General features: G+C 44.0%; 1 protein-coding gene across 6 annotated transcripts in view; it reads left to right on the top strand.

Moving 5' to 3' along the window:
- kiaa0825 (KIAA0825 ortholog) overlaps positions 1-26,283 on the top strand; it is a 594,535-nt gene that overhangs the window by 237,755 nt on the left and 330,497 nt on the right. For all 6 annotated transcript variants that reach the window (XM_078565259.1, XM_078565275.1, XM_078565269.1 and 3 more), the window contains one exon: positions 19,383-19,568. In XM_078565259.1, coding sequence (XP_078421385.1) covers positions 19,383-19,568 — 186 coding nt within the window. The remainder of the gene's footprint in view (positions 1-19,382; positions 19,569-26,283) is intronic.

Here is a 26,283-nt window from a genome sequence, read left to right as displayed (position 1 = left end):
TTTATAGGTTTCAATGAGATGACCTCTCATTCTTCTAAACTCTAGAGAATACAGGCCCAGTCTCCTCAATTTCTCCTCACAGAGAAGACCACTGGCATCCCAGGAATCAGCCTGGTAAACCTTTGTTGCACTCCCTCTATGGCAAGTATAAAGTACATCTAAGGGGATATTTCAGAGTATTCAGAATAATTACATTCCTATCATAAAGAAAAATTCTAAGAGGAGGACCCACCATCTGTGGTTAACTAAAGTTAAAGAAAGCATCAAACATAAGAAAAGAGCATACAACTCCACAAAGATGAGTGGCAGGACAGATGATTGGTCAGACTATGAAGAATGGCAGACTCATCTCCTGTGCCTCTGCCCTCACACCTTCCTCTCCCTCCCAGAACCATGATAGGGCCCCTGTTGTCCTCACTTTTCACCCCACTAGCCTCCGCATGCAAAGGATCATCCTCTGCCATTTTCACCAACTCCAGCATGATGCCACCACCAAACACATATTCCCTTCACCACCCCTGTCGGCATTCCGTAGGAACCATTCCCTCCGGGACACCCCGGTCCGCTCCTCCATCACTCCCAACACCTTATCCCACTCCCACGGCACCTTCCCATGCAATCGCAGAAGGTGCGACACCTGCCCCTTTACCTCCTCCCTCCTCACTGTCCAAGGGCCCAAACACTCCTTTCAGGTGAAGCAGTGTTTTACTTGCACCTCCTTCAATTTGGTCTACTGCATTCGCTGCTCCAAAAGAGGTCTACTCTACATTGGAGAGACCAAATGCAGACTGGGTGACCGCTTTGCGAAACACCTTTGGTCTGTCCGCAAGAATGGCCCAGACCTTCCTGTCGCTTGCCATTTCAATAGCCCATCCTGCTCTCATGCGCACAAGTCCGTCCTTGGCCTGCTGCAATGTTCCAGTGAAGCCCAACGCAAACTGGAGGAACAGCACCTCATCGATTAGGCATTTTACAGCCTTATGGACTTAACATTTAGTTCAACAACTTCAGACCATGAAGCGTCTCCTCCATCCTCACCCCCTTTTTTATCCCCTTTTTTTCAATATTCATTTTAATTTTCCAATTTTTATTTTTTAATTTTATTTTTTACACACATTTTTATTTTTATTTATTTTCATTTTTATTCATTGTTTTATCCCCACCTTTTATCCTATTTTCAATCTTTTTTCCCACCACCCCATCCCCACAAGGGCCATCTGCCACTTGTTCATGTTCTTTCTACAGTGCTCACCCTTGTCCTGCTATTATCACATTCTACTTTCTGACCTTAATGCCACCATCAGCACCTCCTTTAGCCAGTACCACTATCATTAACACCCATTTGTCCATGACATCTCTGGCAATCTCTCCTTTGCCTCCACCTATCACTGCCCTTCTATCCAGCTTCAACTGCCCCACCCCGCTTAAACAGTATAAATTTCCTTACATTTTTACTTCTCTTTAGCTCTGAGGAACAGCCATAAGGCTTGAAACATTAACCCTGTTTTTTTCCTCCACAGATGCTGTTAACCTGCTGAGTTTTTCCAGCATTTTCCGTTTTTGCCCCACTAATCACAGCTTGCCAACCTGAGAATGACCCATTTATCCCTACTCTCTGTTTTCTGGCCATTAACCAATTTTCAATCCATAGCACTACATTACCCCCATCCCAGTTTCGGGATTAGGGGCTCATCATTTAGGACTAAGATAAAGAGAAATTTCAGTCAAGGGTCGTGCCTTTGGAATTCTCTATACCTGAGGGTTGTGGATGCTCCATCCTTGAATATATTTAAGGCTGATATAGTTTTTTGGTCTCTCAAGGAATCAAGGGTTATGGGGAGTAGGCAGGAAAATAGAGTTGAGGCAGAAGATCAATCATGATTATATTGAATGGTGGAGAAGACCTACTCCTATTTCTTATGTTCCAACACGGGAAATGTGTGTGCCCAGGTAATTTACTGACCTCTCAGAATGCCTCACAGCCACAGTGTTACTGAGAACCTGTCACCAATGAGACATGCAGCTCCTAATGGATAGGGGCAGATGACATTGGCTACAGAGGACAACAGTGCCTTATCTCACTCTCTTTTGTCCTTTCAGTTGAAATAGGCATGCCATGTCCAGGAAAGGGCCCAGACAGAAGGATAGGGACTTTTCTCTGCGGCATCACACCAATGGAGCTGACAGCAATGTAGATAGCCAGAATAGTGGTACAGCAGGCAGTGGGCATGGCAAAATGGGAGCTTTTAGTGGAGCTGATGATTAGAGGTAAAGGTGGTCATTCAGTGGATGCAATGTGCTGTCTTCTTGAAACGCTGCAGTCCATGTGGTGTAGGTACACCCACAGTGGTATTAGGGAGGGAACTCCAGGATTTTGACCCATCAACAGTGAAGGAACGGTGATATATTCCCAAGTCAGGATGGTGAGTGGCTTTGAGGAGAACTTCCAGGTGATAGTGTATCTGCTGCCCTTGTCCTTCTAGATGGCAGTGGTTGTGGGTTTCGAAGGTGCTGCCTAAGGAGCCTTGGTGAATTCCTGCAGTGCATCTTGTAGATGGGACACATTGCTGCCACTGTGCGTAGGTGGTGGAGGGAGTGAATGTTTGTGGATGGGGTGCCAATCAAGTGGGCTGCTTTGTCCTGGCTGGTGTCAAGCTTCTTGAGTGTTGTTGGAGCTGCATTCGTTCAGGCAGGTGGAGACTATTCCAACACACTCCTGACTTGTGCCTTTAGATGGCAGACAGGCTTTGGGAAGTCAGGAGATGAGTTACTCACCGTAGGATTCCTAGTGTCTGACCTGATCCTGTAGCTATATGGCTAGTCTAGTTCAGTTTCTGGTCAATGGCAACCCCCAGGATGTTGATATTGGCGGATTCAGCGATGATAGCGCCACTGAATGTCAAGGGGCGATGGTTAGATTCTCTCTTGTTGGAGATGATCAATGCCTGGTACTTGTGTGGCACGAATGTTACTTGCCACTTGTCAGCCCATGCCTGGATATTGTCCAAGTCTTGCTGCATTTGGACATGGACTGCTTCAGTACCTGAGGAGTCACGAATGGAGCTGAACATTGTACAATTATCAGCAAACATTCCCAGTTTTGACCTTATGATGAAAGGAAGGTCATTGATGAAGCAGCTGAAGATGGTTGGGCTGAGGACACTACCCTGAGGAACTCCTGCAGTGATGTCCTGGAACTGAGATGATTAACGTCTAACAACCACAACCATCTTCCTTTGTGCTAGGTATGACTCCAACCAGAGGGGGAGTTTACCCCCTTATTCCCATTGTCTCCAGTTTTGCTAGGGCTCCTTGATGCTACACTCAATCAAATGCTGCCTTGTTATCAAGGGCATTCACTCTCACCTTGCCTCTGTAGTTCAGCTCTTTTGTCCATGTTTGAACCAAGGCAGTAATGTGGTACAAAGCTAAGTGACTTTGGGGGAACCCTTCCATCACTTTGCTAATGATCGAGAGTAGACTGATGAGGCGGTAATTTGTCAGGTTGGATTTGTCTTGCACTTTTCACATTGCTGGATAGATGCCAGTGTTGTAGTTGTACTGGAGTAGCTTGGTTAAGGGTGCAGCAGGTTCTGGTGCACAAGCCTTCAGTACTATTACTGGAATATTGTTAGGGCCCATAGCCTTTGCTATCACCTGGAGTGAATCGAATTGGCTAAAGAATGGCATCTATGATGCTGGGGGCCGCCAGAGGAGGCCAAAATGGATCATCCACTCAGCAGTTCTGGCTGAAGATCTTATCTTTTGCACTTTTGTGCTGGGCTACTACATCATTGATGATGGGGATATTTGTGGAGCTTCCTTCCCCAGTGAGTTGTTTAACTGTCCACCACCATGGTTTTTTACGACAATCAACAATGATCCATGGTCATTATTAGACTTTGTAATTCCAGATTTTTTTTTATTGAATTCAAATTCCACCACCTGCCATGGTGCGATTTGAACCTTGGTCCGCAGATGCCTTGCCCTGGTGTCAAGAAGAGATGTTAATGTTTATAATGTTATTGGAAATTATTGTTAAATTGGAATTGTAGTAGGGTCTGTACCTATGTGTATGTCTGTGTGTGGCTTAATTGGATTAAAGCCAGCTAGTCTCCGTGCTTTGATGTACAGTAGTTTGAGATGTTAATTAGATAAACGTAAGGAGGAAAAGGTAAAGTGTAAATTTGCATTTGTTGAATAAAGCATTCAAGAGTGGGAGTAAAATCTTGCACCTAGCTGGGAGATGCCAAGCAATGTGTTTATATTATTAATAAAATTGGTGGAATGAAAGGATTATTGTTAGGAGAGGTAAAATTAAAAGCCTAGGATACAATAGAAAATTTACATTCAAAGGGGAAGCTAGGTATAAACAGAAAGGAGTTTGTGTGTGTAGGTCAGCGGCATTTAGGATCTAACCAGCCTGTAAGCCTACAACTGTGTCTGCAAAGGAACCAAATTGCAAGGAACCTCATTTTGAATTTGTACGGTCAAATGTGCTTTGCCTGGTGTCTGTTTAAAGTCTATGTGTTATTGTTGCCTTGGTGAAGATTTACGTGGGAGTGATTAATTTGGGGATTTGTTTAAAAGTTGTTATGGTAGTAATTTGTAGACATGTGTATGTGTTTAATGTAGTGTTAATTAATAAATGTTTAATTTAGTTTTATTTAAAAAGCCTTTCAAAACTTGGTGGTCCTATTCCTGAATTCAGAGCTGCATCTTTTAATTGAAAATATAGGTTATAACAGTTGTTCAAGTTTCCCTCTGGGATTTAAACAACTCAGCCTTTACCAACTGTTGTGTCATAACACCTGGGTCTCTCGATTACCAGTCCACTGACATTACCACTACGCAGCTAGAAGGAAATGAAGAAGCACGGTTGGATCTCAGAAACGCACTGTGCGCTCGCACAGATACTCATATCGTTTGGCCTAAACACCTTTGTAGGTAGTGTGGCACAGGGTGATGACCAAGGCACTAGTCATAAGGAGGAGGTGCCAGAGGCAGAGGGATGAACCTGGTTGGGAGGAGAACAAATTTTTCCCTGCACAGCTGAGCACAGGTGCAGGACCTCCGAAGTCAGTGTAAAGGAGGCCATACCTTGAACAGCAGCAGGAGATGCGCTCCCATTTGTTGGAGTTTCCTGAAGCTGTGTGGGTTCTTGGGTTGAGGATGGAGGAGCCCATTCTCATCCATCAGGAGAGGTGGTGGCATAGTGGTATTGTCACTGGATTGGTATTCCAGAAACCCAGGGTAATGTTCTGGGCACCCAGCTTCAAATGGCAGATTGTGAAATTTGAATTCAATAAAATTCTGCAATTAAAAGTCTGATGATGACCATTGCCGATTGTTGTAAAAATCCATATAGTTCACTAATGTCATTTAGGTAAGGAAACCTGCCGTCCTTGCCTAGTCTGGCCTACATGTGACTCTAGACTCATAGCAATGAACAACGACAATTAGGGCAATGAATGCTGGCCTAGTTGGCGACACCCAGATCCCAGGAACAAATAAAAAAATTCATCTCATGTTCCACAATTGCTCAGGACTATGAATGCATTTGCTTCTCCATAGAGAGTGTGGCCAACATCTTGTATTTGTATTTGGATGTGCACTTGCGATGCCATGGCATACAAGGCTATGGGCCTAGTGCTGGAAAATGGGATTAGAATAGTTAGGTACTTGTTTGACTGGCACAGACTCGATGGGCTGAAGGGCCTTTTTCTGTGCTGTATACCTTGATGACTCTATGGCTCTATGCTGGAAATCTGAAACAATAACAAAAAATGCTTGAAAAACTCAGCAGGTCTGACAGCATCTGTGGAGAGAAAGACAGAGTTAACGTTTCGAGTCCGTATGATGGCTCTGAAGAAGAATCATACGAACTCGAAATGTTAACTCTGTCTTTTAATGAATTGAGCCTTTTGGCCTCAAACACCAATTTAGGCAGTGAAGTCCAGACACCCACTACCCTCTGGGTGAAAAACTTTTATCCTTATGTTTCCTCTAATCTATGCCCCCTGTCCTAGAGGCTTAACTGGGCAGTGGAGGGAACAGCCATAGGGAGGGGGGAGTGGAATGTGGTCGGCTGGAAAGTCCAGGGTGATAGTTGAATGGCTGAAGGTTTCAGGAAAGGTTCACAGAAAAGGACGAAACAGGTGGCTTGGATAACGAGAGGAGTCAGGGCCAGGGTGAGCATGGGGACTCAGAGTGGAGAGAAGGCATGTGGAGGGTGATGGTTATAGGTATAAGGGTAACAAGGGGTGTTTCAAGGGTGACAGTGGGGAGGGGAATGGTTATATTGGGTGCATCAAGGGTGATGGGGGGAGAAGTTGGGGAGTTGATGGGTGACAGGGGAAGGGTAGAGATGATGGAGCAAGCCTGGAATGTGACGCATACCATTTTTGTGTCCTCACCTATCCAACGATATCACTCTGAAGCTGTGATAGCTTGAAATGGGAGGAGGGTCTTTTCAGCTGGGTGGAGTTCAAGGTCAGCACAATTGGCGTAATAAAAGGACACACTAATAATCATGAGGCAACTGGATATGAACCATTCTCAGTTGCGTTCTCCTCTCTATGATGGAGCTCACACATCAGCAGGCTTTTTCCCGACTCATGGGTATCACCACATCGAGAATCCAGCAAAATCTGGAGCTGCTGTTCGTTCTGTGCGATTTGCCATCTACTGCTATTAGAGGCAGGGAGGGACAGAGGTGGATGCCCCCAAGGGGCACAGCTGTTGGACAAAGTCAGCAAACTCCCAACTCCAAACCTCCATCCCCCCTAGATGAATGGCCATGGCTGATAAGGGCTCATGTGGCACGTTTTTCTATGCTGCCAAGGCAATGGTCTCTCCATCGAGTCTCGAGAGTAATGGAGGAAAGCTGAATAGTGTCCGAGGAAGGATTCTCGCACATGGCTGCCACCACCTCAGTGAAAGAGCAATGTCTCCATAGGCAGTCATGCACGAACAGGAGGAACACTCATCTCTGTTTCTCCAGGATGTCTTTCACCTGATGAAAGGGGTGGAGTGGGAATGCTATGCCTAGACGGAAGCCAGATACAGGACTTAGCACTGGCTTGGTGGTTGTGAGATAGTTGCAAACCTGAAAAGAACATGCTCACTAGATTGATTACTGCAATTCATTGACAGATCCACTGAGACCTAGATGTTGCAGGCTTCAGGCAACTCTACCTTTCAACTGGCTCTCATCCAGATGATGATGAGGAGGAACCAGCACAGGTTGGCACGGGGCGAGGAGGAGCAATGGCCTGAGCAGCAAGAGGTAACAGTGCCTCAAGACGGTCAGGACGCTGGCAATCAGGAGCCACTGCAACAGTGGCTGGCCCAACCATGGGTATATCGTGGGCAATGCAGCTATCTGCAGATGAGCGAAAAGCAATGCCAGAGGCATGTTTGAATATCCTAGAATGTGGTTACACACATATGCCAAATTCGCCATGACAACCTGAGACCTCAAGAAGCTGAAGGCAGTCTTATGCCGGTGGCGTTAAAGGTCACCAATGCCTTAAACTTCTTTGCTAGTGGCTCCTTCCACTGGGGACCTGTGTGTGTTGCTGATTAAGAGATGCCACAAGTGCTTCCAGGAAGTGACAGGTGTCCTGTTCAGAAGAACACGCATTTGTCCAATTCCACCTGGATCCCGGAAACCAGGCTGCAACAGCGTTAGGTTTTACCCTTTAAATATGGCGCCTGGACCTTCAATTCTATGAGGTAATGGCGGGGATGGCGACTTCCTGCCCAGCCCACCATAAGATCCATGCATGGTCAGTCATCCTGCCCCCCTCAGTGGAAATCACTCACACTTCCATGCCCGCCACCAACACCAGAACATAAGGCTCTTTAACCCTATTTCCCTGTCCACAGATGCAGCCAAACCTGCTGAGTTTTTCCAGCACTTTCTGTTTTCATTCCTCCATATTTTATTGTTTTAATTTCACCATGTTGGATAAAATGCCGTTGTTAATCATGAAGCAATGGATAGGGAACTGAACATCCAGGGGGATTCAGTATTTAGGAAGGACAGACAAAAAGGAAAAGGTGGTGGAGTGCATTGCTGGTTCAAGAGGAAATTAACGCAATAGTGAGGAAAGATATGTCGAATCTGTATGGGTAGAGCTGAGAAACACTAAGAGGCAAAAAATGTTAGAGATGCATGCAATAAAGGAACCTCTGTAATTATGGGTGATTTTAATATGCATATAGATTGGGCAAATCAAATTAGTAACAATACCGTAGAGGGGGAATTCCTGGACCAATACTTTGAGGAACCAACTAGAGAATAGGCCACCCTAGACTGGGTATTGTGTAATGAGAAAGGAATAATTTGCAATCAAGATGGAGAGTGATGTAGTTGATTCTGAGACTCGGGTCCTGAGTCTTAATAAAGGAAACTATGATGGTATGAGGCGCGAGTTGGCTATGATGGATTGGGAAACGTTACTTAAAGGGATGACGATGGATAGGCAATGGCAAACATTCAAAGAGTGCATGGGTGGACTGCAACAATTGTTTATTCCTGTCTGGTACAAAAGTAAAACAGGAAAGGTGGTCGAACCATGGCTTACAAGGGAAATTAGAGATAGTATTAGATGCAAGGAAGAGGCATACAAATTGGCCAGAAAAAGCAACAGGCCTGAGGATTGGAAGCAGTTTAGAATTCAGCAAAGGAGAACCAAGGGATTGATAAAGAAGGGGAAAATAGAGTACGAGAGTAAGCTTGCAGGGAACATAAACTGACTGTAAAAGTTTCTATAGTTATGCGAAGAGAAAAAGATTGGTGAAGACAAATGTAGGTCCCTTACGGTCAGAACAGGGGAATTTATAATGGGGAACAAAGAAATGGCTGACCAACTAAATACATACTTTGGTTCTGCCTTCACAAAGGAGGACACAAATAACATACCAGAAATGTTGGGGAACACAGTGTTTAGTGAGAGGGAGGAACTGAAATAAATCAGTATTAGTAGGGAAATGCTGTTTGGGGAAATTGGTGGGATTGAAGGCCGATAAATCCCCAGGGCCTGATAATCTACATCCCAGAATACTTAAGGAAGTGGCCCTAGAAATAGTGGATGCATTGATGGTCATCTTCCGAGATTCTATAGACTCTGGAACAGTTCCTACAGATTGGAGAGTAGCTAATGTAACCCACTATTTAAAAAGAGAGTTAGAGAGAAAACAGAATTATAGACCAGTCAGCCTAATGTCAGTAGTGGGGAAAATTCTAGAGTCCATTATAAAAGATTTAATAGCTGAGCACGTGGAAAACAGTGGCAGAAAGGGAAATCATGCTTGACTAATCTACTGGAATTTTTCAAGGATGTAACCAGTAGAGTTGATGAGGGGGAGCCAGTGGATGTGGTTTATTTGGACTTTCAGAAGGCTTTCGACAAAGTCCCACATAAGAGATTGGCGTGTAAAATTAAAGCGCATGGGATTGGGGGTTGTGTATTGAGATGAATAGAAAACTGGTTGGCAGACAGGAAATAAAGAGTAGGAATAAACGGGTCTTTTTCCGAATGGCAGGCAGTGACTAGTGAGTAGGGATCGGTGCTGGGAGCCCAGCTATTCACAATATATATTAATGATTTAGATGAGGGAACTAAATGTAGTATCTCCAAATTTGCAGATGACACAAAGCTGGGTGGGAGGGTGAGCTGTGAGGAGGATGCAGAGATGCTTCAGTGTGATTTGGACAAGCTGAGTGAGTGGGCAAATGCATGGCAGATGCAGTATAATGTGGATAAATGTGAGGTTATCCACTTTGGTAGCAAAAACAGGAAGGCAGATTATTATATGAATGGCTATAAATTGAGAGAGGGGAATGTGCAATGGGACCTGGGTGTCCTCATACACCAGTCGCTGAAGATAAGCATGCAGGTGCAGCAGGCAATAAAGAAGGCAAATGTTGGCCCTCATAGCCAGAGGATTCGAGTACAGGAACAGGGATGTCTTGCTGCAATTGTACAGGGCCTTCGTGAGACCACTCCTGGAATATTGTGTGCAGTTGTGGTCTCCTTATCTGAGGAAGGATGTACTTGCTATAGAGGGAGTGCAGTGAAGGTTTACCCAACTGATTCCAGGGATGGCGGGAATGACATATGAGGAGAGATTGAGTCGGTTAGGATTATATTCTCTGGAGTTCAGAAGAATGAGGGGGATTTCATAGAAACCTATAAAATTCTAACAGGACTAGACAGGGCAGATGCAGGAAGGATGTTCCTGATGGTGGGGAAGTCCAAAACCAGGAGTCATAGTCTGAGGATACGGGGTAGACCATTTAGGACTGAGATGAGGAGAAATTCCTTTACCCCATGAGTGGTAAGGCTGTGGAATTTGTTACCACAGAAAGTAGTTGAGGCCAAAACATTGTATGTTTTCAAGAAGGAGTTAGATATAGCTCTTGGGACGAAAGGGATCAAAGGATATTGGGAGAAAGTGGGAGCAGGCTTTTGAGTTGAATGATCAGTCATGATCATAATGAAAGGCAGAGCAAGTTCGAAGGGCTGAATGGCCTACTCCTGCTCCTATTTTCTATGTAACTATTTCAAAACATTCTGCAAAAATCATTTGAATAATCACGATTTTATATGACTGGCCTGAGTATCCACTTTTTCTGCTCTTAGTCCTCCCTACTTAAAATACTGAAGAAATCTTTGATGTTTGTGACACGTATTGCATTTTTAATTAAATGGGCTCTGTTATCCGCCAAGGGTGCTGTGCTGGGACATCATGATTGTCAGATTGTAGTGTCAGCAGAAATAAAAACAAAAAATGTTGGAAAAACTCAGCAGGCCAGGCAGCATCTGTGGAGAGAAGCAGACTCATTTTGGGTCGAGTAACCTTTCTTGAGAATTTTTAAGCCAATGGAAGGGAGGATTAGCAGGAAGAAAAGGGAAGCTTTGTGATAGGGTGGAGACCATGAGAGCTTAAATAACAAAAGATTTCATTATGCAACAGCCATGGAAATGGGTATGGTAAAGAAACAAAGGTTGTGTCCAAAGGAAGCATGAATGGCTACATAAAAAAAATCTTAATGCAACATGAAGGCATAAAGAAAGAAACAAGACAAGACCTAACCCAGCAAAACAAAGAAAAGGAAAGAAAAACACACAAGATGAAAGCAACTGTTATGATCTAAAGTTGTTGAACTCGATGTTGAGCCCAGAAGGCTGTAGAGTGTTGAGTCTGAAGATAAAGTGCTGTTCTCGAGTTTGCATTCACAGGATCACAATATCTTTACAGTGCAGAAGGAGGCCATTCAGTTCATTGAGTCTGCACTGGCTCTCTGAAAGAGCATTCCTCCTTGTCCCATTCCCCTGTCTTAACCCCATAACGTTGCACATTCTCTCTTTTCAGATAGGAGTCCAATTCCCTTTTGAATACCTTGATCGAACCTGCCTCCACCACCCTTTCAGGAAGTTTGTTCCAGACTCCCACCACCCCCTGGGCGAAAAAAAAATTCCCCACATCATATTTACTTTTGTTAATTATTTTGAATCTGTGCTCTCTCGTTCTTGATGTTCTCTTGAGTGGGAACAGTTTCTCACTATTTACCCTGTCCATACCCATCAAGATTCTTCAATACCTCTATCAAGTCACTCCTCAGCCATCTTTTCTCCATGGAAAACAGTCCATACCTCTCCAATCTATCCTCATAGTTACATCCTAGGAATCATTCTTGTGAATCTCCCCTGTCCTCTCCAATGCCTTCACATCCTTCCTCAAGCATGGTGCCCAGAACTGGACACAGTACTCCAGATGAGGCCTAACTAGTGTCTTACACAAGTTCAACCTGACCTCCTTACTGTTGTACTCAATGCCCTTATTAATAAAGCCTAAGATACTATATGTTTTATTAACTGCTCTCTCAACAGGCCCTGCCATCTTCAATGAGCTATGTATGTATACACCGAGGTCCCTCTGTTGCTGCACCTCCTTTGGAGGCTCTCCCTTTGTTTTTATACTGTCTCACCATATCTTTCCTGCCAAAACGAATCACCTCACACTTGCCTGCATTGAACTCCATCTGCCACTTGTCTGCCCAATCCACCAGTGTCTATGTCTTTTGAAGTTCAAGGCTTAGTCCATCACAGTTGACAACATTTCCAATCTTTGTATCATCTGCAAATTTTTAAATCATGCCTTTACACTACAGTCTTGGTCATTAATATCTATCAGGAAGAGCGGAAAGTCAGCTGCCTTCTACCAGCCATGCTGCAGCCATTGGGTAGAAGTGCATAAGAACGCTAAGAGAGATAAAGGCATATGGAAGACAGACACTAAGGGAATGCACAGGGGTAATTGTTAACCCTTGTGTGCCATGTGGCATGATTTCATTTATAACTTGGTTTGAATGTCTATTTTAGGTTGGCTTTTACTTTTGCATTTTGGCGGCCTGCTGCTATGTGGGGAGACTACCAGGTACATTGAGGCGACCTCCGAGCAGCTTTACTGCGGGGGAGAGGACTTCCTTCCTGTGAACTCCATATCCCATGGAGGAGATCCCCAACAGCAAGGGCACACACACACACACACACACACACCCCCGCCCCCACCCCTACAACTTGGCTCCAGTGCTGCTGCTGGACTTCACCACTCCAATCGCCGGGGCCTGCCTGCCTGTTCCTGGACATTGAGAAAAGTAGAAAAGTTTCTTACATGCCCTTCGAGGAGGCCTCAACATGGAAGTGCCCTCTCCTTTCCCTGCAGCCTCAGCAGCGGCCACCTCTGTGGAGGTGCTGCGGATACTGCCGTGCTTCTGGCCCTCTGATTGGGTAGGTTTGGAGAGGCAGGCCTCCGTCCTTAATTGGATGGCAGCTGTCTGTTAATTGGCCACTGCTGATAACGTCCTCTCCCTGGCTCCACTTACATCCACATGGGCTCATGAGATGCATTTGGTTCCAGTGGCAGGACCAACAGCACACCGGTAAAATTCCAGCCAAGGTATCTATTGTAAAAAATGGTAATGTTTTATTATTTTTAATGTAACATGATTTTAATGAGAAATACATGTAACTGAATGCTAGTTTTAATATGTCATTTTCAAATAATAGAAAAATTGTTGTGTTTCAGCCTTATCAATAAATTTACTGATGTTCAGTTTAAATCAGTAAAAACATTTATCATCTTAACAGGGAACAGTAGACGAGAAATACATTGTACATCATCTCAGCCAGTGTCCCCGAAGTCTCAAGTGTGTTAATACAGCCCTATCACCAAATAAAAAACACTAACATACCAGTATGAAGGCTACTTGAATAATTATACTTTGAAAGCATTGGAAAGCATCAACATTTTCATGATTATAGTTTTTTTATGAGAAAAATTGGACTCAACACAATCTTGTGAGTTGCAATGATTCAGTTCCTTTGTGGCTTCACAGAATGACGTATAATCCTAGTCGCATTGTGCTGAGGCCACTTTCATGGCTTATTTCTTTTTATATTATGTGATCATGCTACCATTATTGGAGAAATGGATTCTCCTGTAGAGGAAAGATTGGTCACTTGATAGGCTAATAACTCCTGTCAGCAGGTCCTTGAACTACTGGTAGCAGGTAGCAGGAGATAATACAGTACAGCATTGAAGTATGAGGGTGGTTACGATTGTGCACGTCAGTCTTTGTGAGAGATGACAGATAGTTGAATAGGTATGCAATTTCCTGAATCAGTAAAGAACATGATGAAAACCGAAGCATTATTTATACTTTTTTGACAAATATCTGACTGCTTAAAAATGACAACACTAAATTAGGTTACCATACTGAAGCAAGTAGACCAAGGAGTATAGAAATTATGCTCGTTCGAGTCTGCTTTTCGAATGCTAAAAATGCCCTCAATGCCCCAAAATAGTGTCTAGGACACACACATGCTTCTGGGGGAATCATACCACATTACATATTGGTTGCCATTAGCACTTGCACTATGAACATCTGCCAGAAATAGGCAGAGCAGGCAGATCATGACGTCAAATAGAGTGCAAGCTGATTTACATTAATGGTAGATGCACCCACCCAAAACATATTAGCTCCTCTACCCCCCCACAGATGCTGCCTGATCTGCTGTATTTTCATCATTTTCTATTTTTCTTACTTTAAGTGTGGTGTTTTTTAAATCACGTGATTATTGCTTCTCCCTCTTAAAGCATTAGAATATCTAAGGCATACCTTTTTGCAAAGTTCCCATGGCTCTTCCATTGAAGTTACAGTGGTTAAGCAGTGCAACCCCCACAAAGACTTACCTTCCCCAAATCTTTTACCATCACCACATCGCTTTTATCTTTATTATCTCATTACAGTGCAAAGATTCAAGTATCCAAAATGCAACTACGACAGACTGTCACTGAATTTATTCTCAATATTGTAGAACACAGCAAGTGAATGTAACGAACAATTCGGATGTATTGAACTTAATTCCTGCTAATTTATTTGTTTAAAACACTGCATTGTTGGTAACATTGTTAGTTGGACGCAACCATGTCTTGAGATATTTCATCATTCTTTGAAGAAAGGATTTGGGAATGAGTTTTATTTAAATATTGGGCAGAATCATCCCAGATTTGCACAAAATGCAGTAGTGAGCTGGAAAAAATTTATCCGCTGGCCGCAATGGTGGGTTTTCGCACCGTATCATCCCATTCCTGCCTCATTAATTATGCAGCCACAGGAAACATGCTGTCTCGCTGGCGGGTGGCTTCCAATTTGCCCGTCACTCCATTACCTCGCTGTTTCCTCTCCAGGGTGCCATATTTAAACAGCAGCCGAGTGAACACTTCTCAATGCTTGCAGCCCAGAACTGCTGTGGTGAAGACATGGCCCCAAAAGCCAAGAAGAGTACAATCTCTCAATTCAGTGACACATCCCTGGGACGCCTTCTGGATGCCATGGAGAACTGCTGGAATGTCCACAGAGGCTCATTAGTCTCACCACTCCGGCTTGGGAGGCGGTGGCAGAGGTGGTCAGAGCCAATGCTGCACACAAGAGGACGGCCATCCAGTGCAGAAAACAGATGAATGATCTCATCTGTGCCACCTGGGTTAGGCAACCATCTTATCGCTCTAAACTCACACATTCACTGTCATCTCACTTACTGCCAGCTCAGAGGACATCACCACTCACACTCTCACACACAGCCTCACACCTCCATCTGGCCTCATCTTGTCTGTTAATCTTGAGGATAGCAGGAAATGTTTTCTTTAAATTGGTACCCAAAGGTGGGAGCTGAGATGGGTAATTTTGTTGACAGAATCAGTAGTCTAACAAGGGAATGTGCAACAAATCCAATAATAAGAATGATATGACATTTTTTAGCATTATTTTTCTTGTCCTTGAGGTGGGTTTTGTGTTTATTTAGAATGAGATTAGATTTGATTGCAACTTTCAGTCTGTATGTTCTCTTAATGTCTGTATCATAAAGCAGCTCAATGATTCACATCTATCCTTTTCTCACTAAGGTGTTTAAATTCACCTTCGGCAAGCTTGGAAAACTTTATATGTGAAAGACATAATTTCCAGTGCAAATTACATCAGGTTACATTTGTTACATTCCTGATTATGCTATTATATAATTAGCATATTATAATTATGCTATTATATAATTAGATATTGGATAGTGTCTAATGTATGACATTCAAACCGATTGCAGAAGTGACAAGTCAATGTGAGAATATTGAGGGAAATCACAAAACTTGTTATTTGTAACTTTTAACCATGCATAAAATCAGTAGTGGGCAGCCTGGGCCCATCGGGGTTCCAAGTGCGGCCAGCGAGACATTTTGTTGATCAATACCCACACGCAGGCACGCGCTGCTACAGTTCAATTAGCACGCCCTGCGAATTGTGGATATGCGAGTACAGTTTGCAAAATTACCCTATCCCGGGAGACCATCGTGGTTATGACACCAGTGGACTTTGGGAGGTTGCGTTTTTTGATGTTACTTTTGGCAGTAACCCAGAGCTAGAAGATGAAAACTAGATTTTGGATGTGGCTTTTCTTGCCAACATCACAGGTCATCGGAACGCTTTGAACAAGTCGTGGCAGGGGAAAAATCACCTGTTGCTCACACTAGCTGCTAGTGTCAGAAAATTCATACTACACCTGCAGTTAATGTGCACTCAATTACCTTCATGTGACTACGCTCACTTCCCAAATTTGAAAAAAATGATGGAAAACACTCTGACCAAGGAAATTAATCTGATCCATCAGTTCACATACAAGTGCTGTCTACACTGGCAGAGCGTTTTGAGAACCACCTTTCTTCTCTGAGTGATCTGGAGCCCTACCTCTTGTTGCTCTCAAATCCATTTGAATTTGATCTGAGCAAATGTGGCATAGTATGTCAAAGGCTTGGGGTTGATAAAAGCAAGTTTGACGAGGAATTAATTCATGTTCATGCCCTGGATGAAGACAAAATTAACTAGCTAAAGAGGAAAGGTAAATGAGAACTTTGGTTGAATGTCCCCGGTCCAGTTCTCTGGCATTGCATTACAAAGCCAATGTCAACCTTTGGATCAACATACATCCGAGCAGACTTTCTCTGCTATGGGACACATCAAATTCAAGAAGCGTAACAGACTAACGGATGGAAACCTCAGTGCTGAATTGTGAAGCATCTGCACATCTCTGAGTCCTAACCTAAGAAAGATTGTGGAGGACAGATCCAACCAGAAGCCGCACTGAATATAATGTAGGTAAGGCAAGCGTAAATATTTCTTTTGTTTTTACCGTTTGAAGTTAATGACAGATCTATTAATGTATGAATGATTAAGCATTTTCTGTAACTCGTTATGAAATATTCAACGTGTATTATTCATGGGGCCATAGCTGGTGCGGATGCCTGAATTCAATCTTGCGGCCCACTGAGATGAAGGAGGGCCACTCATGCAGCCCACTCACTAGCCTAGGTTGCCCATCACAGATCTATATTATGTACATAATAAGTCAATTGATGTTATCATCCAATTTATGTTGTACCATTAAAAAAAAGTAATTTAGTTTGGAAAGGTTTTGTCCAAATGATCATGTTGGATTGAACTTCCTTAATGTACTGTTTTTACTGCACTTGATTAATACATTTGTCTCAAACTTCTCAATGATAGTTTTAACAAAGTTATTAAGTCAATCCTTTTAATTAAGTTGATAACTTTTGTTAAAATAGCGCATTTAGGAATTTTACAGAAATGTTACACTGAAATAGCACAGAAGAATGTCAGCCCTTAAAAGTATCAATAGACTTTTAAAGATATTAATTGATGAATGCTATTTTGATCAATTATAAAATTAAAAGAATGAATGGTTCATTTTTTTTACATTTTAACTTCAGGCGATAAATGGTCTCTTGGTGGCAGCACCATCTGCTCTCTTACTCAGTTTCAACCGAGGCTGACTGACTGTAAAGAGATTAATAATAACAATGGGTATTGCCAGACAAAATGGCACTAAGGGCAGAGTTTTTAGTTTGGCAGATGGGCGCGCGCCCAACCCAATCAGACGCAAAATCACATGATATTTCGGCCGGTGGGTGTGCACCAAAGTCGGAAGCATGCCCGCCGACAATGAAGAGACCAATTAAGGTAATTAAAACGTATGTGTTCAGGTGACTGATTGATTGTGATGCTTGCACATTTTTCCCTGATTTTAAAAGCTTTTTTTAATGCTTTTCAGGTCTTCAGCTCCCTGAGGCAGCTCTCTGCCTTCAGGGAGCTTTCTGTCAGCGCTCGACCACATCTGCGCTGACATCAGCACTGAGCATCTCAGCGTGCATTTCATGCTGGCTGGCCGTTACTTGGCCAGTCAGTGTGAAATCGCGGTCAGGGGCCGATCGCAGTCGGCGGTCCATTTCCCGACCGCTCCTGTGCCCGCCGATCGCACCCGCCAGCGGACCTAAAAATTCAGGCCCAGTTTTGGCATAATTGATTAAAGAATTTATTTCAGCTGTTGAATTATTTTAAGGTACAGAAAAGATCTCCATCTTTATGTCCAATTGTGTCTCTCAATCCTCTCTAGTTCCAATATTTCATGCTTTCAAACTTCTGGTTAGAAATAGCTTAGGAACAGATATTTTCTATTAAATTTATGTTGCATTAAATGCATGAAATGTAATGAGAGAGCAGTCTGGTCATAATGTAGCTGTAATTGTTGTAAAAGCCTATCTCAAAGCATTTCTAGCATTTCATTTTTGCAAAATGTTTGGTACTGAAAGTAACCTCTCCATTCGCTACTGTCACTTCTAAACAGTAATTTATGTGCAAAGTGTTGAAATGCAGTAACATTCTACGAGTAATTCTGATATATTTGAAAGACTTCAGAAGCCTGAAGATGGCAGATTATCTCAAAACCTGTGCAAGAATAATTTTAAATTTGGAAAAGAAAAGGTAAATTAGATGGTATGAAGGAGTGTTGGAAGAAAGTAGTTGTAGCTTTATTTTATATGTTGGTTTCCTAGGTCTCATGTGACAGTTCTTAATGCTTATGACAAAATCCAAATATGTTGCCTGACCCAGAGAGATAGCATTACAAAAGTTCATCAAAAATAATCACCTGAGGAATGTTAAGGAAAAGATGTTGATTGAGGAAAAGATGATACATTATGAATAAAAGAAGGATATCATAATAGAACTTTGCAAGAGCTATGAACGTCAGAACGACAGAGCTGCCTGCTAATCAGATTAACCGGCAGTTCTCTAGGGCAGGTCTTCCTTCCAGATGGGGGCAGAAGTCCCACTCTGAAACAATTAAGGCTGTTTCCAACATAATAACACTGCAGGGCAGCTGTGTTTCAGGTGGGCGGGCTGATGACTGCTTTTTCAGTCAGGGGAGAATACGGCATCCCATAAAATACAGCCCATAGGGTTCTGGGAAAGATGAGGATGCATTTGGGAATTGACAGCATGTACAATGACTTTGGAGAAGAAAGGAAAGTTGGAGATGTGACAATAGTTTGCAAGGGTGGTGGGGTACAAGATTTTTGAGGCAAGGGATGATTATAGCAGATTTGAAGAAAGGGGACACTTCAGGAAAAAGAACCATTAACAATATCAAGTAACATAGCAGCCAAGAAGGGAAGTTGGGTTCTCAGCATTTTTGGGGAGAACAGGATCGAGGGAGCAGGAGGTGGGTTTTGTCCAAGTTGAGCTTGAAGATGGCATATGGGGAGATAGGAGAGAAACTAGAAAAAGATGTTGAGTTCAGGGCTGGGGAAGAGGAAGTTTGGGCTGGTGGGCTAGACTGAGAAAATGCCCTATATTATGAGTCTAACAAAAATTGCCAACATCAGCCATTCTAACTTGGTCAGCTGATTGAGTTTCAAAGCGTGAATATTCATTCTGAAAACATATTGCTTTTCTTGCTTTCTAGCTATTGATCAAGAGAACTTTGATGATATCCGGACAAAGGGAAAAAACAATGATGAGCGGTCCAAATTGATGGAAGCAATCATGATGGTGATGATATACTCCAAATCATTGCCCAGATGTCTCAGTATTATTCTTGAAGATTATCTAGACAAATACCAGATGTGGAATCAGTTGTGTTACTTATCAGGTTGGTATTCCAACATTATAATGCATTTGTGACTTTAATGCTGAAAATATTAATTGTAAGTTGATTAAGGAACAGAATTGCAGGTTGATTTTATTTTCGTGAACAAGTATCTTTTTTAAAATTTCAGTTGCAAAGAAGTTAAAGCAAATTATTATATTAGCTTTGATTTTGTTGTGGAAACAATTCTAAGGAAGCAGAACAAGAATAGCATTTTCTGATCCCCAATTCTGTGCATTATACCAGAATTATTTTTAAAAACCTGTAAACTAAAGACCATAGATATAATTCTTGACTAATCCCAATAATGATTGAATGCCTTTAAATGTTGTAATTTTTAAAACAATGAATATGGAAACCAGCATTGAAAATTAATTTTTAATTTTCAAGCTATATGGATATTTACATCCAAAAGCATGACAATGATATAAATAAGTTCAATGTTTTTAGCATGTGAGTTCCCTCACTTTTTGTAGCACATTAGTGGCATAAATGGCATATGGAATTATCAGAGCAAGGTAATTGGGTGGAAGTCATTTGCACCCATTGTGGATCTTTAAAAGCTTACCCAAATTCCTTTTTACTTCCTGAGCCTTCCCACATTGCGGCTGCTTCGTCCTCAATTTTCACACTTACATTGGAATATTGGCCTTGATGATTTTCAGCTCCTTATCTTCTTGCTGGTAAAAAAAACACATTTCAGCATATATGTTTATTTCAAAATAAGCCCCGTTCGATTTCAAACAGCATTTGCATTTCTGTGCATTTTCTCTTTCTTTGTCAATTTTCTTTCCTCTTCTCCGCTTCCCTCCTGAAAGAAATGAGGCACCCTCAGAGGCATACATTTAAATTAAAATTTCTGAGAGCGAAGCTAGCGTAGGCCACCCAGAGCAGAAGGGAAACCTAATAGTTCATTTGGGCTATGGATGGAAACTTCTTGGACTATGGCCCCATCGCTGGGGCATGCCTCCATTGAACCAGCAACCTCTGCTCTCAGGGTGTGTGGCTGATCCGCTGCCGGCTAAATGCTGGTGAGGATGCAAAATCACCCCTAATTAGAACCTTAACAATGTTAATTGGCTGTCCACCTCCATGGAGCAGCCTTTCCAGCCTGCCTCTGGAAAAGTTCTCCAGAGGCAGGAATGCATCAGGGAACCATGCTTTTCCTGGTCCCCCAAGCCTGCCACCATGGTGCTGTGAAAATTCAACCCATTTAAATAATTGTTATTTTGATTTTAATTATAATTTAACCCTAAAAGTTGATTTAGACTTCTAGCTCAAGTACACCTGACAGCAAACACATTTGTAAGTAGTTGCTTGATATAATACAGTAATACTGTAGTTAATTCATAAAATAATTCAGTGTTTGTGTATTAGTTGATGCTCTCAATTACATTTTTTAATGTCTTCATTTCATGGTACCAAGGTGATTCAGAAAACTTAGGGAGGGATTTTCCTGTCCCAGTAGCATGGCAGGCAGGACCAGAAAATTCAGAGTGCGGACAGAAGTCAGTCTCCCACTGGTGTAAAAATGGACTGCAATTTTCCTCTCCTGACTTTCATGGCAGGTCGGGTTGCTCTACGTGCCATGTCGGGAACCACATTTGTCTGCCTTTGCATCTCATGAACGCTCATTAAAAACCCAGTTCATTGGAATTACACCCCACTCCAAATCTAATGGCCACGCCAGCGGCTAATTAGACAGGTGTGAATCACGACTGGATATAACAGACGTGCACCTGGCGAACTGCACTTCACGTGCAACTTTGAGGTTTGTTTGCACAGCTGTCGCCCACCTTTCACTGTGCTGCTTTCACGGCTGCTCCAACCCCGTGCCAAGGCTGCTCAGGCAAGACCAGTGGGAAAGGGTGAGCGGAAGGTGCATGCTTGACTTGAGGGTGGGGTGGTGATACTGGACAGGCAAGGAAAGGAAGGGACTGGAAGCCACATGCCTGACTGGGGATGTTGAGACTAGATAGAGGCAAGGGAAGGAAGGGGCTGGAAAGTACACACTTGACTGGGGGAGAGGTGAAACTAGATAGATGCAAGGAAAGGGGGAGGTGGAAAGCACATGTTTGACTGGGAGAGTAGACTAGACAGAGACAAGGGAATGGGGGGTGGGGTGGAAGGCACATGCTTGACTGGGCGATGGTGGGAGGGTGAGACTAGAGGGTCAAGGGAGGGTTTGGAAGGCACATGTTTGACTGGGGTGGGGGTGAAACTAGACAGAGACAAGGAAAGGGAGGGGGTGGAAGGCAAACACTTGATTGGGGGGGCTGACCTGCGATCACCAAAAGCAGATTATGAGCTTGTACGACTCTTACATCTTGAGTCACTTGCAGGTGCCACGGATCTTCAAGCGCCCTCAGCACATTCAGAGTTGCCTCATCATTGATAAAGGATACCCCAAAAGAGGTAGCTAATGACACCGATTCGGCAGTCACAGAGTGCTTCAGAGGAGGTGTACCAAGTGGCTCATTCTGCAACTGGCTCCTTGATTGAGCAGACCGTTGGCATGTTGAAGATGCATTTCAGATGTCTGGACCGGTCAGGTGGCGCTCTCCAGTACTCTTCCCAGAGGGAGTCCACATCATTGTGGCTTGCTGTGCTCTACACAACCTGGCACTCCAAAGGGGAGATGAGTTGTCAGGTGGAGAGATGGAGGACCTGAACGTCTCTTCCAATGAGGAGAATGTTGAAAGGGATGAGCTCGAGGAGGGAGCGGATGTTTGAGGCCCCACAGGAAGAGGCCATAGCACTGGCCAGATGTGCCAAACATGCCCGTGAGACCCTGAAGTTCCAGGACGATGAAGATGACTAGCTCAAATAAGCCTTTTTCACGTGTGCCCGCCATGCAGGCTCAACATTAACACCTTCTTTGCTAACTTCATGCATTCCAATGAAGGACATCAATCTCGAATGAGTGGTCACAATCTTGCGTGACGATGGCCCCAGCCATGGAAGGCTAGGTAGCCTTTGTATCATGTGGCTGTTCTGTAATGGGATAAGAACTCCACCTGCCCTTTCTGTGAAGCAAGTAGATATGGTGCAGTCCTTTCAAGCATCACACCCATATTTCACTACCTATGGCAGCCTTCAAGAGGCAGGGGGCAGCACTACAAACCTCAATGCACGCATGGCAGTATCCCTGGAGCTTTGCAAAGCACCTTAAAGAGGGCAATCATCAATCATGATTCTTGCATGAATGTTTGGGGACTGATCTGAATCCGAACAGCAGCATCTCTCCACAGGCCATCTCTCATGCAAGAGTAATTTTCTAGCCTCATCCTTATACCTAGCCCCAAGTATGAGATTGTTGTTTAGGATGCTGTGATCTGTCACTCTCAGCCATGGATGCGAGCCTGTGAGTCAGGTCACCTTTACGTGGACAGAGAGAGCTTCAGCAGCAGTCTGATCATTGACAAGGACTCATGACTCAGCCTTCGTCTGGAGCTTCCCAAGTTCATGTCCAGCATTGCTTTGGCATCTGGGTGTCAGGTGGCCCAGTCAATCTCAACACAGTATTTGAGCATTACTTAGTAACTTCATTGATAAGAAAGCGCAAATATCAGGTGTACTGGAGCTTTGATCTGACCCCATTTGAGGTCTCAACATTTTCATTCCAGCAGATTAAGATATACTCAAGGAAACCTGGCACACTGATGTCACTGTCATGATCAGATAATCATGCTGATTGCCCTTCTGAGAGCTAGCTCAGGGATTCTGTCAAGCCATGCAAGCCAGATGTACAGGTGCAAACCAGCATCCTCCCATCCAATAGTCCGGCATCTCTAACCTCGCACAGGCATGGCCCCCTAGCAGACATTTAAGGATTCAACTGTGCTATCTAGGTCCATAGCATCATGCAGGTGGAAAGTGGGAACTATTATAAGGGGAAATATTTAGCCATTGATGCGGTCACGACTTCACGCTACTGGACGCCATGAATGGCTAAGGTTCCCGAATATTACTTGAAATGTAACCTACACCCAAACCTGATGGACATTACATGGAGGCCATTGAAAAATGCGCCAGGTTAGGATGACTCCAATGCACGTTGCCATTGAAACCTATAAGATCCACAGAGAACAGACCTCAATGCATCAGGAGAATAAAGAAAACTGCAAAATCTATACTCCTGAGGTCACATGATATGATCCTCTGACACAAGTCTAAGATATGCATTGCTCAACCACCATGTTGATAGAGCAACTGACTTTGTTCATGTCGCTCCTGTGGACATAAAGGCGACTCACTGTACTGAGATTGTGCGAAACACCATAGACCGGAGGGACATGATGGGAGATAAGTGAGGTGGGGGGGGTGCATCTGTTACACTTGGATGACCTCGGAGTATTGCATCAAATAGAAGTTATTCACTAGATGAAACTTTCAGAAAAGCAAAATATATGTACAGGTGTGCAAAGTATATACAGTGAATGAACACCCATGCCACCATTGTGCTCTCAATATTTCTTACCCTACAACTACATCTAGATACTTCCCCAATATCCGCAGTAGAGGTGGAGGCAGCCTGCTAACTGCTGTGCCCTGTTGCCTGTGGCGACCTTGGCAAGCGTCCTCTGGAGGGCCACGGCCTGGAGGGCCCGGGCTTGCTTTGGGTCTCCTGCTGTGGGGCAGGTGCATCCTCCACAGCCTGAGCAGCTGGAGTTGCTGGGGTCATAAGCAGAGGGGACTTGGAGCTGCTGGACAGCCTTGGAGAATCCTGGGTGGATTGCCCCCGGGTATCCGGCTGATGCTCCTCATTCCTGTGGGTGCCTGAAGGCCCCTCTCCGAAATCTTGAGGAGGAGGAGTTGATGGAGGGCAATTGAGGCATCCCATCCCCCTCTCGCATAGCCACTGATGGATCCCACTGATAACTATGGCTATGGTGTGCAGGTCCGAGAGCTTAACTGGCACAGACTGCTAGACCTGGGTCTCCGTGGTGGACGCCACCCTTCCAATGGTGACCTCAATGCACTAGATTATTACATTAGACAGAACATGGATGGACTCCTCCATCCCCCATTCTAATCTGCTGACGGCCTCTGACAACCCTGCCTGCTGTACCTCTGCCTGTCTTTGGAGCTCCAGCACTTTTGTGAGGGCCAATTCCAGAAGCTCGTTATCGGACTTGGACTCAGCAGGAGCTAGCCTCCAGCTGGGTGGCGGTGGTCATGGCTGTTACTGCCTCCACCAGCTGTGGACCCAAATTTATGCTATGCTCACCAGATGGTGACCCCAAACCTTCCTCTAAAACTAGCTCCTACCAAGGTGTGTCTCTGCGTTAGTGGAAGATGCGGGTGAATGCAGTGACGGCTCTACATCTAGTGGGTCCTCGGGATTCTCATCCGAGGTGATCTGGGGGCTGAGGCTGATGGGTTGGCTGGCGTTGTTCCTTCGCCTTTTCTTGCTGGTGGCTGTAATAGAGAGAAGAGATAACCAGTGATTGGCTGGAGATTTAGTTATATTAAAGAGGACTCACAGGTTCAAAGGGTGGGTGAAGACTACTCCTCACTGGCTTGTTGGGAGACGCTGATCCCATGGTCCGTGCAGGAATGGTCTCTCCTCACCTGTCAGTTCTACTACCTGCTCTTCAAAGGTGGTGAGTGGCTTGAGTTCTGGCATTCCCCTCTCCTGTCTGGGATCTCACCCTGTTGTTGTGGGCAATCTTGCCCTGCATAAAGACAGATGGACAGACTGTGAGCAGGAAGGATGCCAACGCAGATGATAAGCATGCATGTCTTCTGTGTATGCTGAGTGGACCTATGTAAGGGCTGAAGATGCAACTTGTGCAGGATGTGACAAGGGATGAAGATGGTAAAGTATGTGTGAGAATCAGTGATGATTTCCCTTGTGCTGGTAGTGTGTGAGATCCCTGTGGACCGTAACCCTGCGAATGCCTGATGGCCTTATGAGAGTGTGAGTTGATGGTGAGGAGAAGGTTGACTTACCCTTGTAGAGCGGATGACATGAGTAATTCTCTTCTGAGGTCCACAGGCACTGACCGCCCTGGCGATCTCCTCCCAAGCCTTGGTGATGAGTTTGCTGGATCTCTGGCTCCCATCAAGGAGGTAGAGGACCTCCCTCTGGCCCTCGACTACCTGGGGTCCTGAGGTGCAGAGAGTGAATGTGTGTATGGGTGCTCTTTAAATATGGTGCCCAGAACAATGAGGTAACGGCGGGGCAGATGAATATCAGCCCACCCCGCACGAGATACGATGTGCTGTTTGTTTATGTATACATAATGAGGTGAAAAGAGGACGATCTGGGATGGCAATCTGCCGCACCTGCTAGCGGGAACCATGCCAACTTTCCTGCCTGTCGCTGCACCTAGTCTCCAGAGCAGAAAATTACGTGCTTAGTTTTAAGCAGAGTGCACAGTTCAGTTTATAACCTGGAAAAAATAAAGTTTAGTAATTTTATTGGATTAAATGTTGAGTGTGCATTGCTTTAGAAATAATGGGTCCAATTTTAACTCTGTGTAAGTGGGTGGGTTTTGAATGAATTAAAATCTAGTCCAAGGTGACTGCTTACTGAACCTGAAATTGTTACCAGTCTTTGTTAAAATGTAAGTGAGTAATACAAAGGCAACTAGGACTCAAAGCAATGATTAAGTTATATTTGTTTCTAATAAAAAAAGACTTACTTTCACAGAATTCCATTGTGTATATACCTTAAAAGCAATGTATCTTCTTAAAAGTTGACTAATATTAT

Source organism: Cetorhinus maximus, chromosome 2 (genome assembly GCF_964194155.1).
Source record: "Cetorhinus maximus chromosome 2, sCetMax3.hap1.1, whole genome shotgun sequence".
In the NCBI taxonomy this organism is placed as follows: Eukaryota; Metazoa; Chordata; class Chondrichthyes; order Lamniformes; family Cetorhinidae; genus Cetorhinus; species Cetorhinus maximus.
This window is presented reverse-complemented; position numbering and strand designations above follow the sequence as displayed.